The 14,794-nt window shown below is 47.6% G+C and overlaps 1 protein-coding gene across 3 annotated transcripts in view; it reads left to right on the top strand.

Annotated features, from left to right (window-relative positions):
- The window catches only part of MYLK3 (myosin light chain kinase 3), a 152,702-nt gene that overhangs the window by 72,930 nt on the left and 64,978 nt on the right, over nt 1-14,794 (top strand). For 2 of the 3 annotated variants that reach the window (XM_068261374.1, XM_068261373.1), the window contains exon 2: nt 8,692-8,782. In XM_068261374.1, the coding sequence (XP_068117475.1) occupies nt 8,692-8,782 (91 nt within the window). Of the gene's footprint in view, nt 1-1,636; nt 2,213-8,691; nt 8,783-14,794 lie in introns of those variants that run through there. The other variant, XM_068261372.1, reaches the window with a different exon arrangement.

The raw sequence follows: 14,794 nt of genomic DNA, 5'->3' as shown, positions 1-14,794 counted from the left end.
ACTATGCAGGATAAGTGGCTAGATGTGCAGACTACAACTGAAGAGAGAATCTAGCATTCCTCTTGTGTGTGTGTGTACAGCGGTATTGGTCTGGAATGCTGGATCTGTAGAAACCCCCGACCACCAAGCAGTCCCCAATTGCATTGTACTCCCCACTAACCCCGCCCACCAGAAGCCACTCCGTTGCATGTCGCTCCTCCTTCCTGTGGCCCCCTCCTATAGCAACAGGCACGTTGCTAGCTTGTAGGCAGCATTCCTGGTACATGTGCATTACGGTGTGTACACACACCCAATTTTAAATGGCCAATTGTAGCACTTGAATACGTAACCTCTCATACTACATGGGAGTAGTAAAATTGGCCAGTCATTGTCTAATCAAAATGGGACATGTGGACACGCCCCAAAGAAGAAAAAGAAAACAAAGGGGGACAAATAATTAAAAATGAAACTGAGATTGAAAAAAAAGTGAAAAATAAGTCAATTGAAAAACAAATGAAAACAGATAAAGTGAAAGGAAGGCAAAAAAAATAGTTAAAAAGAAAATTAACAAAGAATAACAAGAAAATTAACAAAGAATAACAAGAAAAATAATAATAAAGAAAAATAACCCAAAAGAAAGCAAGAAAAATAAAAGATTAAAAATTTTTTTTTAAAACCAGAAGGAATATTCTACAATTCAAATTGGGCAGAGAAGCCCTAATTTTCCCAAAGAGACAGAAGGGGAAACAGGGCCGGAGCTACCATAGGAAAAAATAGGCAGTTGCCCCAGGGCCCCAGAGCCTTTAGGGGCCCCCAAGTTGTCCCTCCCCCATCTGAACTGTTGCTCTGCAGGGACACTGCAGAGTCTGTTAAGTTGGGGGATTATTGGGGGAGGGTCAGCAGCCAACTCAGGGGCCCAGGAGGGAAATTTGGCTGCAACAAAGGGCCTCTAATGATGCTTTTTGGTCGGGGATGTCTGTTGGGGGCCCCAGGCTAATTTTGCCCTAGGGCCCAATTGTTATTTGAACCGGCCCTGAGGGGAAATAACTAATTTTTGGGGGGTAATCCATTAAGTACAGTATATTTAAAGAGAAGCAGCCCTCATACATCTGAGACTGAGCTGACAAAGAAACTGCTAGGAGTGCTTTGTATTCTTGTCATTGTCACCTATTTTTAGCAGCAAGTGACAGCCAAGTCAACCAGCCCCGACATTCCTAAAGCACAGTGTGCCTCTTGTACTACAGAAGCTTTTATTAAGAAGTAGACAATTTTGTGTCACTTCGCTCTTCCTCTCCCCTCGCTACGATACACAAATTAATGAGCTTTTTGCCATGTACCAGCCTGATAATCATGTAGGAGATCTTGCGCTTGTTTGACTCCAGTCGCTCACTAATGCTGTCAATTCTTGACATGCTTATCCGTCACCAGCCTCTCAGGAAAGAATTTAAAATGTCCGCGTGACGTCAACGGGCCCCCGAAAAAACCTCAACGCCAAGTTTAGTCAGTTGTTTGGAGGCCTCACAATGAAAAGCCTGATAGCACGAGTTAAATCTGTTTTGAACACAGGAAACTCGATGCCCATTGTTTCGTCTACAGTTACCACCGAGAGGATACCGTAAGACCATAAAGCCTGGCAGATGCAGAATTAGGAGGAGGATTACCGAGGCGCAGTGACATTAGGTGTGCTGGTAACATAACAAAACAAAAAATGAGTAAGCAGGACTCTATAGCATCTTGCATGGCCAAGTTATATGAGAGTAAGTTTGACCATGGTACGGGGCCTACTAAATCCCAGGCGAAGTCTACTGGACAGGTCAACAGCACTGACAGGAAGTTAAACCTTCTCAATGAAAAGATGGACAAGCTGTTGCATTTTCAGGAAGATGTCCTGGGCAAACTTGAGGTGGTTAATCAAGGTATGGACGTGCTTGAGAGAGGAATAGATAAACTAGCATCCTCGCATGGACCCCAGCCACACGTTTCGGTGGGAAAATATGTCAAGGAGGACACCGAGCCGGCCAAGGGCCAAGGCAGCTTCTCAGAGCTGATAAGACTTCTTAAGATGTTGCATCAGGAGTCTGTCGTCCACCAAGAGAAACTGGACAGCCTGGAAAAAATGATCTCGACGATTGAAAAGGTGGTGGCTTTTGTTGGCAGCACACTAAAGAATTCCAGAATTGTGGATTTTATCCTGAGGGGGACGGTTCCATGGAGAAAGGAGGTAGAGGATGAGGTTGGTGATGATTCTTCTCATGTAAGATTCATGAATGTAAGGACGAGATAAAAATGTGAGAAACCTGAGTCAGAGTTCTGGTGAGGGATTGATGCATGTAGAGTTGCAGTTCAATGTCCTCACTTAGGGCTCGTTTACACGATGTGTGATGCTGTCAGTTATGGTGCACCGCACCAGGGCCCCATATGCAATTCACTTTTTTCTCCTGAGGTTTCTCCTGGGTAATATTTTCACACCTTAAAGCGGACCCAAACCAAACATTTTTTAATTAAAAATATTTAGTTGCACCACTCTGACACATACAAAGATAAATAAACACTCCTTCAAACCTATGATCATTTCAGTGCATGCTTTTCACCCTTCTCTTTTCATAGCTAGGGTTATACTGGGGGCAGCCATTAGCAATTCCTCCTTTGCTGGACACCTCCTACTCCACTAGTTTGCCGGATTCTGTCCCGGCAATATGAAAGGAAGGGAGGGGTTCCTCCAATAAATGTAAAATATTTTATATTTGTCATCATGCAGCTGAAAAAAGGCTGCTATTTATTATTATAATTTAGAAAATAGATTTTATTTCAGAAATTTTGTATTCTTAATTTGGGTCCACTTTAACAATAAAATGCATTCTAAGCCCCCAGCAAGCAAGAAAATGCTCAGAATAATTTTAATGGCACTTTTTTTTACCAACTTTTTGGTACTTTTTTAAGTTGCAAAGTGCTAAAAGATTATTTTAAAGATAAGATGAAAAATTATGAAAAAAAAAACTTAGAAGAAAAAAATGAATTGCATATATGCCATTATGCCCAATCCGCATGGTAACATGAAAATCCATTGGCTTGGATGTTATCGTTTACAGTACAGGAGAGCGTTCCCTCGCACTGTGCTATAACGGGTTTTTATTGCAAAAAGCACAGATTTTCTGATGGGTGTATAGTATTGTTGCCACCGGCGTCCTCATTACAATGTACATCACCAGAGACGGATCGATGCAGTCAATCTGACCAAATTGGCTAGTGGGAATTCAGTTGTTAGTGGGCACGACCGATCATTTTTAATCAATTACTGTGGCGATCAGAAAGATCGATCGGCTGTGGGATTGTGAGGTTAATGGCCACTTTTAGGCTGCTTTTCCCAACTTGCAAATCTTCAGGGTCCCCCCCCCCATCCTTTCCCCTCCCAGCCAGTTAACCTTGCACATGTATGGCACCAGGGCCGGATTTACCATGAGGCACTCTAGGCACATGCCTACAGTCGCCTGATGATATAAAGGAGGCTCACTCTGCTCCTCGAGTGCCTTCCTCCCACCTTCCCTATGCAATGTATACTGAGGGTACCTTTGGTTACCTAATGCTAAGGGGCACTTGTAGCTACCTATGACAGGCAAGGGAAGTACGGTTGAAGTGACAGTTAGGACAGCCAGCACACTTGCGGTGCAGTTCAGTGGGGGTTTGTAGGCTCATGGAGGGCGGAGTCTAGGGTGCCAGGAAATCTGTGCCTAAACCCGTGAGGTAAATCCGGGGCTGTATGGCACACTCCAAAACTGCCAAGAGCCTGGGTGTCATTGATAAGGGTAGGAGCAGTCACATGGGGAGGGTGCCCTGTCATGTGGGGGAGGGGTTAGAGCAGTGTCACATGGGGAGGGTGTCCTGTCATGTGGGGGAGGGGTTGGAGCAGTGTCACATGGGGAGAGTGCCTTGTCATGTGGGAAAGGGGAGGAGCAATGTCACATGGGGAGGGTGCCTTGTCATGTGGGGAAGGGGAGGAGCAATGACACATGGGGAGGGTGCCCTGTCGTGTGGGGGAGGGGAGAGGGCGGCACTACAGGACTTCCATAGCACCAGCACTGTGAGCCATATATTATGCAAGTATAATTTTCTTCTTCTTTTATGTATCTTTTACCTACAAGGCTAGGTTCACAGCGGGCGACGCATTCCCTGCAAAAACAGGAATGCAACAGAGCGAAATATTCGCTCTGCATGTTAAGTGAACGTTTTTGGCATACAGTGAAGCATACAGCCTATGGAAAGTATGCTTCACCACCGCTGTTAGCGCACACGGCATGCGGTAACGCCCTGCATGCACTGTGCTGGGATTCTGTCCCTTGGATCGCACCTGATGCACTCTGAACATTGCCTGGACTTGCTATTGCAGTGTGACTTGCATTAAGATACCTCTGTAAAGTTACACTGCGATGCACCACTGTGAGTGGGACCTAAAGGTGAGTAAGTAGATGGGGTTTTAGGCATTCTTTAACTTCTTCCCGACCTCCTCATGCCGATGTGCAGTGGGAAGGTGGCACCCTCAGAACCGCCTAACACTGATTGGCGTCTAGTCCTGGAGGCGGGGATTAGCAGGGAATGCTTGCGTGTTCCCCACCGAGATACAGAGCGGGATCCCCCCCCCCCCAAAAAAAAACAAAACCCCAAAAACAACAGCTATTTACATTTGTACAGCACTGTGATCTAGCGCAGCACTGTCCAGGGGACAGCCCTGTCACTTAAAGAGAAACTCCGACCAAGAATTGAATTTTATCTCAATCAGTAGCTGATACCCCTTTTTACATGAGAAATCTACAGTATATACCGGCGCATAAGATGACTTTTTAACCCTTAAAAATCTTCCAAAAAGTCGGAGGTCGTCTTATACGCCGGGTGTCAGTTTTTTAGTGTGAGGCTGCCGGGTGCCCGGGTGTCATGCAGAGCTTTAAATGACCTGATGCTGCACTGTGCCCTGAAAAGAAACATAGATCTCGCTTTCTGTTTTAAAAAAAAAACCTGTAACAGCTTATTCCGATAAGCCACTCGTGCTGGTAGCAGTGCAGCTTCCGGGGTCACCTGACTGGTGACGTGTGTGCTCCACAATACATCTGCAACCTCTTCATGCGGGAGCGTCATCAGTGGAGATCATACGTCACCAGTCAGGTGACGCTGGAAGCCGCTCTGCTAACCGCGCGACCGGCTGCTCGCTTGCAAGAAGATATTACAATGTTTTTTTTGGAACAGAGAGCGCGATTTATGTTTCCTTTCAGCGGCACATTGCAGGCAGCATCAGGTAATTTACACCCGGTACCCTCACACTGAACTGGGTAGTCTTATACGGCGAGTATATGCCAAACTCTTTATTTCAACTGGAAAAGTTGAGGGGGGGGGGGGGTGTCTTATACACTGGGTCGCCTTGAACGCCAGAATATACGGTATTCCTTTTCAACAAACAGACCATCGGGGAGCGCTGTATGGCTGATATTGTGGTGAAACCCCTCCCACAAGAAGCTCTGAGGACCGTGGTACTCCTGGGTCCCAGTTTCTTGTCTGTGAACCTCATTGCATTGTGGGAAATAGCTGTTTACAGCTGTTTCCAACTGCCAAAAAGCATGCAACAGCTACATCAGTAAAAATGTCACCATGTAATATATTTCAGAATGTAAATCAGGGATTTAAAATATTTTACAATGGGCAAACACTGACTAAATCATTTATACATAAATATTGTAAAAATGAAGCACTTTTTTAATTACATTATTTTCACTGGAGTTCCTCTTTAACTGTCCCCAGGAGTGGCTCACAATCTAATGTCATGCATAGGCTCATGCCTATGAGAGAGTACTGAAGTGTATGGATCGTAGTTAGGGCCAATTTAGGGGGGAGGGAGGGAGAGGGGAAAATTAGGCTTTTTTTTTAATAAAATAAAAATGTCTCTACCAGCTTTGCACATCTAGAGACTGAAATCCTTGCCCATTCTTCTTTTCAAAATAGATTAGATGGACAGCATTTGTGAACAGCAGTTTTCAGATCTTGCCACAGATTCTCGATTTGGATTTAGATCTGGACTTTGACTGGGCCATTCTAACACATAGATATGTTTTGTTTTAAACCATTCCATTGTTGCCCTGGCTTTATGTTTAGGGTCATAGTCCTGCTGGAAGGTGAACCTCCGCCCCAGTCTCAAGTCTTTTGCAGACTCCAAGAGGTTTTCTTCCAAGATTGCCCTGTATTTGGCTCCATCCATCTTCCCATCAACTCTGACCAGCTTCCCTGTCCCTGCTGAAGAGAAGCACCCCCAGAGCATGATGCTGCCACCACCATATGTGACAGTGGGGATGGTGTGTTCAGAGTGATGTGCAGCGTTAGTTTTCTGCCACACATAGCGTTTTGCATTTTGGCCAAAATGTTCCATTTTGGTCTCATCTGACCAGAGCACCTTCTTCCACATGGTTGCTGTGTCCCCCACATGGCTTGTGGCAAACTGCAAACGGGACTTCTTAATCTTTCTGTTAACAATGCCTTTCTTCTTGCCACTCTTCCATAAAGGCCAACTTTGTACAGTGCATGACTAATAGTTGTCCTATGGACAGATTCCCCCACCTGAGCTGTAGATCTCTGCACTGCAGCTCGTCCAGAGTCACCATGGGCCTCTTGACTGCATTTCTGATTAGCGCTCTCCTTGTTCGGCCTGTGAGTTTAGGTGGATGGCCTTGTCTTGGTAGGTTTACAGTTGTGCCATACTCCTTCCATTTCTGAATGATCGCTTGAACAGTGCTCCATGGGATGTTCAAGGCTTTGGAAATCTTTTTGTAGCCTAAGCCTGCTTTAAATTTCTCAATATCTTGATCCCTGACCTGTCTTGTGTGTTCTTTGGACTTCACGGTGTTGTTGCTCCCAATATTCTCTTAGACAACCTCTGAGGCCGTCACAGAGCAGCTGTATTTGTACTGACATTAGATTACACACAGGTGCACTCTATTTAGTCATTAGCACTCATCAGGCAATGTCTATAGGCAACTGACTGCACTCAGATCAAAGGGGGCCAAATAATTACGCACACACCACTTTGTAGTTATTTATTTGTAAAAAATGTTTGGAATCATGTATGATTTTCGTTCCACTTCTCACATGTACACCACTTTGGATTGGTCTGTCACGTGGAATTCCAATAAAATTGATTCATGTTTGTGGCAGTAATGTGACAAAATGTGGAAATGAACCAAATGAATGGAAATGAATTTATAAATTTTGTTTCTGAAGGGCGGCTTCAAAACGTCAAATGACCGATTAATAGCAGAAACAAAATTTATAAATTGGTTCAATGCTGTGCAGAAGGGTTTGAATAAGAACAACAACTTTCTATATTGGTATGAGATTGATGATATATGAACTGTCTCAGCCACTCTAGCTGAACCTGTGAACTAAGAATTTACGATACCTCTGGGTCAATCCTAATACCAGGTCTGTGAGCAATAAAGTAAACAAGGATCCTTATCTTACCCCATTTAGATGGTCTGTTTGTATTAAGGCATCTTAATGACGTATTTATGCTTCAAAAAAGTATCTGTTTTCCCTTTTGATGTTGCATGTATATAAGCTGTCTGTACCACCAGCTTGCAAACTAACAGGATGTAAACCTGACAAAGGCTGCAAGGCCGAAAGCTTGTTTATTCGTATTCATTTGTAGTTAGCCAATAAATGGTATCATCCTGATTTAAAACTTCTTGTATTAAAAACAATATTTGAACTTCACGGATTCCGCATCAGTGATTTTCAGGGTGAACTGAGAGGCAGTGTGTGAATGTGTTTTGCTCGGTAGAGGCAGTTATGTTCTATGTACTCTATTAACAGGGGTGTTGCTAGGTCCAAACATCAGTGGCACGTGCCCCTGATGTCTTTCAGGCAGAGTCAGGCAATGGGTGGCAGTACTCCTCTCTGGCCGCTTGGTTTCCAGATTCTGCAGACATCTCTTCTGGGCTTCTCCCCATAGTGTCCGAGAAGGAATCAGAAGCTAGAGCTCTTAGGATCGGATTCTGGGATGTTAGGGGGAGAATCGCCAGCTATAGAGGATCTCTCCAGACTTGGAGAGTAGATGGAGGAGATGAGTAGGTCCTCCTGCTGTGCTACTCTGCTGGAGCAGTGAGGACACACAACAATGCATGCTCCCTATGGAGGCTCCACAGCACTAGCATGCCCCATAGAAGCACCACAGCACCCAGCATGGCACCACAGCACCCAGCATGGTACCACACAGCACCCCGCATGCTCCAGCATGAATTAATTTGTTTGCTGGGCAGGCCTACTAAGACCGCTGTTAAGTTCATGTAAATTTGGCCCCACCCATGACCACACCCACATTCTGGTGTGTGGCCACACCCATTTTTCAGCTGGTGTGCCCAAAAATGCCCCTGATCTCTTAGGATCCTAGCAACAGCCATGCCCATAAAACTGTATTCATTTTGTTTGGGCAAACTCGTTTTTTTATTTGTTTGTATGTTACTCAGTTACGAGATCTTTGGTCTACAATTGACAGAAAATCTTTCAAATTCTATTGCAAGTTGCAGAAACAGAAAACGTTATTTGCTTTTCAATCAGAGAAGAGAATTCCAACGAGAGGGGCTTGTAGTAATTCCGGCTTGCATGCTTGTATCATGGGTGGTGGGCAAGGCTCTCTCCATCGCTTTTCTTGTATCGGTAACTACTGACTTGTGTTTCCAGGCTAAAGAAAGTCCAGAAGAGAAGGAAGGCAAAGGAAAGCATGTGCTTCCCAGCCGAGGCTCGCAGGTCGATGTGCACAGAGTGCCGGCAGGTAAGCTGGACCCACCCTGGTGCCAGTCCCTTACATTATGCCAGTCCCTTCCAGTATGTCTCTTACCTGCTGTGGACTGTTTTCGCAGCCTGGGCAATCATGTGACTATTTCATGAACTTCCGTCCATGCTATGATCTGATATGATCCAGGAAAAGACTGCAAATGTATTCCTCCTAATAGCAGACAATTTTCAATGAATCTAGACCAGGTTTGTTGTATCACTTAAGATTTTCAGTGTTCTCTAGCTTGGGAGAGCCTTAAAGGGAAGGTTCAGGGAGGGTGGTTAAAAAATAAAAATCAATTTCCACTTACCTGGGGCTTCCTCCAGCCCGTGGCAGGCAGGAGGTGCCCTCGCCGCCGCTCCGCAGGCTCCTGGTGGTCTCCGGTGCCCGACCCGACCTGGCCAGGCCGGCTGCCAGGTCGGGCTCTTCTGCTCTCCAGGGCCCGACACTTCTGCGTCCCACGCCGGCGCGCTGACGTCATCGGACGTCCTCTGGGCTCTACTGCGCAGGCTCAGTAGTTCTGCGCCTGCGCAGCACAGCCCGGCGGACGTCCGATGACATCAGCGCGCCGGCGTGGGACGCAGAAGTGCCGGGCCTTGGAGCGGAGAAGAGCCGGAGACCACCGGGAGCCTGCAGAGCGGCGGCGAGGGCACCTCCTGCCTGCCACGGGCTGGAGGAAGCCCCAGGTAAGTGGAAATTGATTTTTATTTTTAAGCCACCCTCCCTGAACCTTCCCTTTAAGCCTGGTACACACATCCAATTTTGATTGGCTGACACTGGATAATTGTACCAAGTCCATGTACGCAGGGCCGGTTTTGTACTCTTTACTGCCCTAGGCCACTGTCACCAGCCACCTCCCTTCAGTATAGGTAGTGAGATGACCCCTCCCCCTTCCCTCTAGTATAGGTAGCCAGATAACTCCTCCTCCTTTCCCTCCAGTATAGGTAGCCAGATGACCTCTCCCCCTTTCCCTCCAGTATAGGTAGCCAGATGACCTCTCCCCCTTTCCCTCCAGTATAGGTAGCCAGATGACTCCTCCTCCTTTCCCTCCAGTATAGGTAGCCAGATGACCCCTCCCCTTCCCTCCAGTATAGGTAGCCAGATGACTCCTCCTCCTTTCCCTCCAGTATAGGTAGCCAGATGACCCCTCCCCTTCCCTCCAGTATAGGTAGCCAGATGACTTCCTCCCCCCTTTCCCTCCATTATAGGTACCCAGATGACTCCCTTAACTCCTTTTCCTACCCCCCTCCCCCCCTTCAGTATAAGTAGCCAGCTCATCTTCATCAGTGTCACTCATTTCTCCGCTCGTCTCCAGTGCAGAAGCTTCCTCTTCCTTTCCATCTCCAATGCTACCCAAGTCCATAGCCGCCGGCCACAATGCAAACGTGTACAGATAGCAAGGTGGCTGCTGCACAGGCGGCTGGCAGCAGAGTACCGCGGTCAGGTGCTTGCCTGATCTCCCTGCATTGCAGCATTTACAAGCTTGCAATGTTGCACCAGTTTAGCCTGCTGCTTTGGTGCCCTTCCTCCTGTGGTGCCCTAGGCCATGGCCTAGTTGGCCTAAATCCGGCCGTGTATGTACGTAGTATGAGAGAGCTAACCTACACAATCTGCTCATAGTATTCAAAACTTTTGGCTCTCATACTACATGGAGGTGGTAAAATTGGCCAACCATTGGCCAATCAAAATTGAAGGTGTGTACCAGGCTTTAAGATGCGTACACACATGCAATACAGCTTCAGCCAACAATCGTTCTATGTGTACAGCAACCACCGATCAATCCTGCTCCAGCACGAGGAGTCATTAAGGATCCATACTGCCGGATCCTTATCCTTGTTAGCAGTAACCACGAGCTAGACTCGGGGTGGAAAACCGCAGCTCAGAGCAGTAACCCCGAGCTACACTCGTGGTAGCCGCCAGGAAGTCCATGCAGAGCATTGCGCACAGCGGGTGATTTCACTCACCTCCTGGGCGATCCAGAAGCTAGCAGTCATTCCTCCTCTCTGCTTCCCCCTGGTGAGATCACCATCTGTCGTTACTATAGAGTTACAGCGCCATCCTGAGGACGGAGGGAGAACTGCGTCGCTGGATGCTAGGGAGGTGAGTGATTGCTGGGGCTGCTCCAGGCTCTCTCGTGGGATGATTTTTTTTCTTGCTTTTAGGGCCTAAATTCAGGAAAGAATTATACCCCCAGGGAAGTTAATGACCCCGACGGTCGAGTATGCCCAATCACTATGCTATTTGCTTCCCCCGCCTGCTCCGTCATGCGTCGATCATAGTCCCTCCACCACCTCCATAGCAAAATAATGCATCGCTAGCATGGGTGACAATTGTAGCACTGACTCCCACAGGAGCTGCTGTAAGAGTTGGGTTCTCCTACTGTCCCCAGTGATGACCCGTCCTGTGAAAGGACCCTCTAATACTCCGACACACCAATAACTATAAGGGGTTTTATTAGGGGCAGACAAGATGCCCTGTGAGAAGGGTGTGGGCAAACAGGGTTCACAATGGTATAGGGGTACAATGGCATCAGATAAAAGCAACAGCTTAGTGACAATGGGTTAGTGAAGCAGAAATAGCAGTTCAATAGTGCAACAGTCATAAATAGAGTTTGTTCCCCTGTCCACCCGTGAAGAGACTCTGCCCCTTAATGCACTGGGTGAGAGAGAGACAAAACTGCTGTACAATTCTTAACAATCAAACAGGCAAACAGTTATATGCAATTCACACAAATAGCAGAGGAGGTGCAACTAGCTACTGCACTTAGCTAAAACATTTCAAACCCTGACTAACCACTGGCCAGTGGTGAAACTGCTATAAAGCCTGCTAGCGGTGGGGCCCATTCAAGTTACAGTTGGAGCGCTCAGACCTTCAAGAGAAGGTATTTGTAATCCACATGGCACGACCAGCTCTCCAAAAGACTCTGAGCTGAGAGGGGCAGTGGTCCCTTCTCGCTCGCCAGGCGAAGGCACAATTAAACGCAAAGTACTGTGGCCACAGGCCCCTCACCCATCTAGTCGCTGCAGCAAGAAACCTTCAGGAATGGCTTGTCCTCTGGGCTGGGTGAGATGATTCCTCCTGTCTGGTCGCTGGTGGCTTGTTTCGCGTCCAACTCCTTGCTATCCTGGCTTCAAAGCATTAATTGGAGCCTGATTGTACTCCTCTTTCTGCCCTGGTCCGTTCCTCTGAACCACACGAAGATCGCTTACGCAGAGGCTGGGATAGAGAGATCCACACATCTCTCCAGCCTCTCTCCTTTGTCCTTTTTTCCTTTGTTCCCCCTCTCTCTCTTGCCCTTCCCCCATCACCCCCCTTTGTCCACTTCCTTTAGCCCTGAAAGAGGGGTCAGGTTTCCATCGTGTGGTGGGTATAAATATTGCAGTCTCAATCCACTGATGTTACACTCTCCCCCCACTGAAAGTCTTTGGTCCCCAAAGAACAAAGTTTTAACTACAAATTAACTTAATACCTACATGTAACTAGGTAACTGAAGCTATCCTGAGTTGTGGGCAGTGGGACTTCCCACCATGGTGTGTCGGGTACAGGGCAGGAGGTATCACACACTGGTACAGTGGTCTGATGGACTTGTGTCTCAGTAGATCTGCAGACAGTGGTGATGGCTTCTTCAGAACTGTTTCCTCTGGAGTCATATGTCAACCTCAGGGGAGGTTTGATTTGTCGCTTGGTTCTCTGCTCCATAGGCTCTAGGGGTTCTCTGGCAGGGAATTCAGTTACAACCTCTCTCGCGGGGGATTCTGTTACAATCTCCCGAGGTGGCATTGATGGGGCCTCAGCAATAGTTTGGGTCTCTCCTTCCTCTTCAAGCTCAGTGGGTACCTGTTCTGGCCCCTCCTCAACCTGGGCCTGTGGTATGAATTCTTGTGCATCAGCTCTTAATGGCCTAGAGTAGGTGTCCTCTATAGGCGGTGTGGAAACAATGGGGTCAAACCGCCACAGCCATTCCATCTCCAGGTCCTCTTCCTCGTCATCCTCTTCTTCCTCTGCAGTAGAAGGCAATTGTGACCGAGTTACTGGGGTTCGTTTAGGCAGGGATGGTTCACATGGAGGGGGCACCCGCACTGTTTCATTCAGTGGTAGAAGGTGATTGCGGTGCCAAGTCTTCAAGGGCCCTGTCTTCCCCTCTGGACGGAGCTGATACACTGGAAGGCCGGGCAACCGTGCACAAACAATGTATGGCTGTGAGCTCCACCGGTCAGCTAACTTCTGCTTCCCATGAAGGCCCAGGTTCCTCAATAACACCCGGTCACCCGGTTGTAAGTCATGGACCCGAACCCTCAGATCATATCTTCTCTTGTTTTGCTGTTCCCGAATATTGGAAGCACTTTGGGCCTTTTCATAGGCAGTTTTCAGGTTCCTCCGAAGTCGGTCAACATAGCCTTTATGAGATGCAGCTGAAGTCCCATCAGTGGAGGTGCCAAAGGCAAGATCTACTGGTAGTCGAGCTTCTCTCCCAAACATTAGCATGTAAGGTGAATATCCTGTCGTATCGTGCTTTGTGCTGTTGTACGCATGGACCACTGCTGAGACATATTTACTCCAGTGCTGCTTCTTTTCAGAGGTAAGTGTCCCTAACATATTCAAAAGTGTGCGATTGAACCGCTCGGGTTGCGGATCGCCCTGGGGGTGGTAAGGAGTAGTCCGTGACTTTTGCACCCCCAGCACTTGCAATAACTCTTTGATGAGTTTACTCTCAAAGTCTCGACCTTGGTCTGAATGAAGCTGCTGCGGTAGACCATAATGGACAAAGAACTTCTCTACTAGGACTTTGGCTACTGTGGAAGCTTTTTGGTCCCTTGTGGGGAAAGCTTGGGCGTATCGGGTAAAGTGATCAGTCACCACTAAGATACTTCCTTGTCCGCTCATATCTGGTTCCAGGCACAGGAAATCCATGCATACCAACTCCATGGGGCCTTGGCTCTGTAGGTGACCCATTGGGGCAGATCTAGTGGGCAAGGTCTTTCGTTGTATACACCGCAGACATGAGTGGCAGTAGCTTTCTATTTCAGCCCTCATACAGGGCCAGTAGAATCTATCTTTGACTAGGCCGAGAGTCCTCTCTGCTCCCAAATGACCATGGTCATCATGCAAGGCCACTAGTATTGTCTCTCTGTGTTTTTCAGGAAGGAATAACTGCCACTTTTCTTCCAGATCATCAACAGGAGCTCTATGGTAGACCAGTCCGTCTCGGAGCTGTAGCCGATTCCATTCTCTGTAAACCATCTTGGCCTTCTCAACAGATTCAGTTTGCAGGAGCTCTGGTCGTTGGCTTTCTAGGGCCTCCAGGGTCAGTCGGCAGAGGGGATCTTCTGACTGGTCCTGCTTCAGATCCTTTTTTCTAAGGATGGGCAAGCTCCCATCCTTCAATTGGGTCAGGTTGCAGTAGAGTTTGGGGACCCCTTTTGTACTGACTCCAACAACTTCAGCCCCTGTCACTCCTCTGACCCAATGTTCTGCCCCCTGGCACAAGGCTTGTATCCCTTCTGGGGTCAGCTGAGTCCAGTCCCTTTCCGAAGCTCCAGTGTTATGAGGCCTTCTGGACAGGGCATCAGCATCTCTGTTCCCCACTCCTGGTCGATACTTCAAGCTGAAGCGGAACTCAGCCAGTGCAGCTAGCCATCTGTGTCCTGTAGCATCTAACTTAGCAGTAGTGAGGATGTAGGTGAGTGGGTTGTTGTCTGTCTTGACTACAAATTCAGCCCCATACAGGTAGTCCCTAAGCTTGTCTACTACTGCCCATTTAAGAGCCAAGAACTCCAGCTTGTGGGTAGGATAGTTCTTCTCAGATGGGGAGAGACTTCGACTCACATAAGCAACAGGTCTTAGATGCCGTTCATGCCCTTGGTACAGCACTCCACCGAGCCCTTCTCTACTAGCATCCACATGCAGTTCATAAGGAAGAGTAGGATCAGCATAGGCTAGGACTGGGGCATGGGTTAGACTCCACTTCAGCTGCTGAAATGCTTCCTCACAACGATCGGACCACTCTTC

This window comes from Hyperolius riggenbachi, chromosome 11, assembly GCF_040937935.1.
Source record: "Hyperolius riggenbachi isolate aHypRig1 chromosome 11, aHypRig1.pri, whole genome shotgun sequence".
Classification (NCBI taxonomy): Eukaryota; Metazoa; Chordata; class Amphibia; order Anura; family Hyperoliidae; genus Hyperolius; species Hyperolius riggenbachi.
This window is presented reverse-complemented; position numbering and strand designations above follow the sequence as displayed.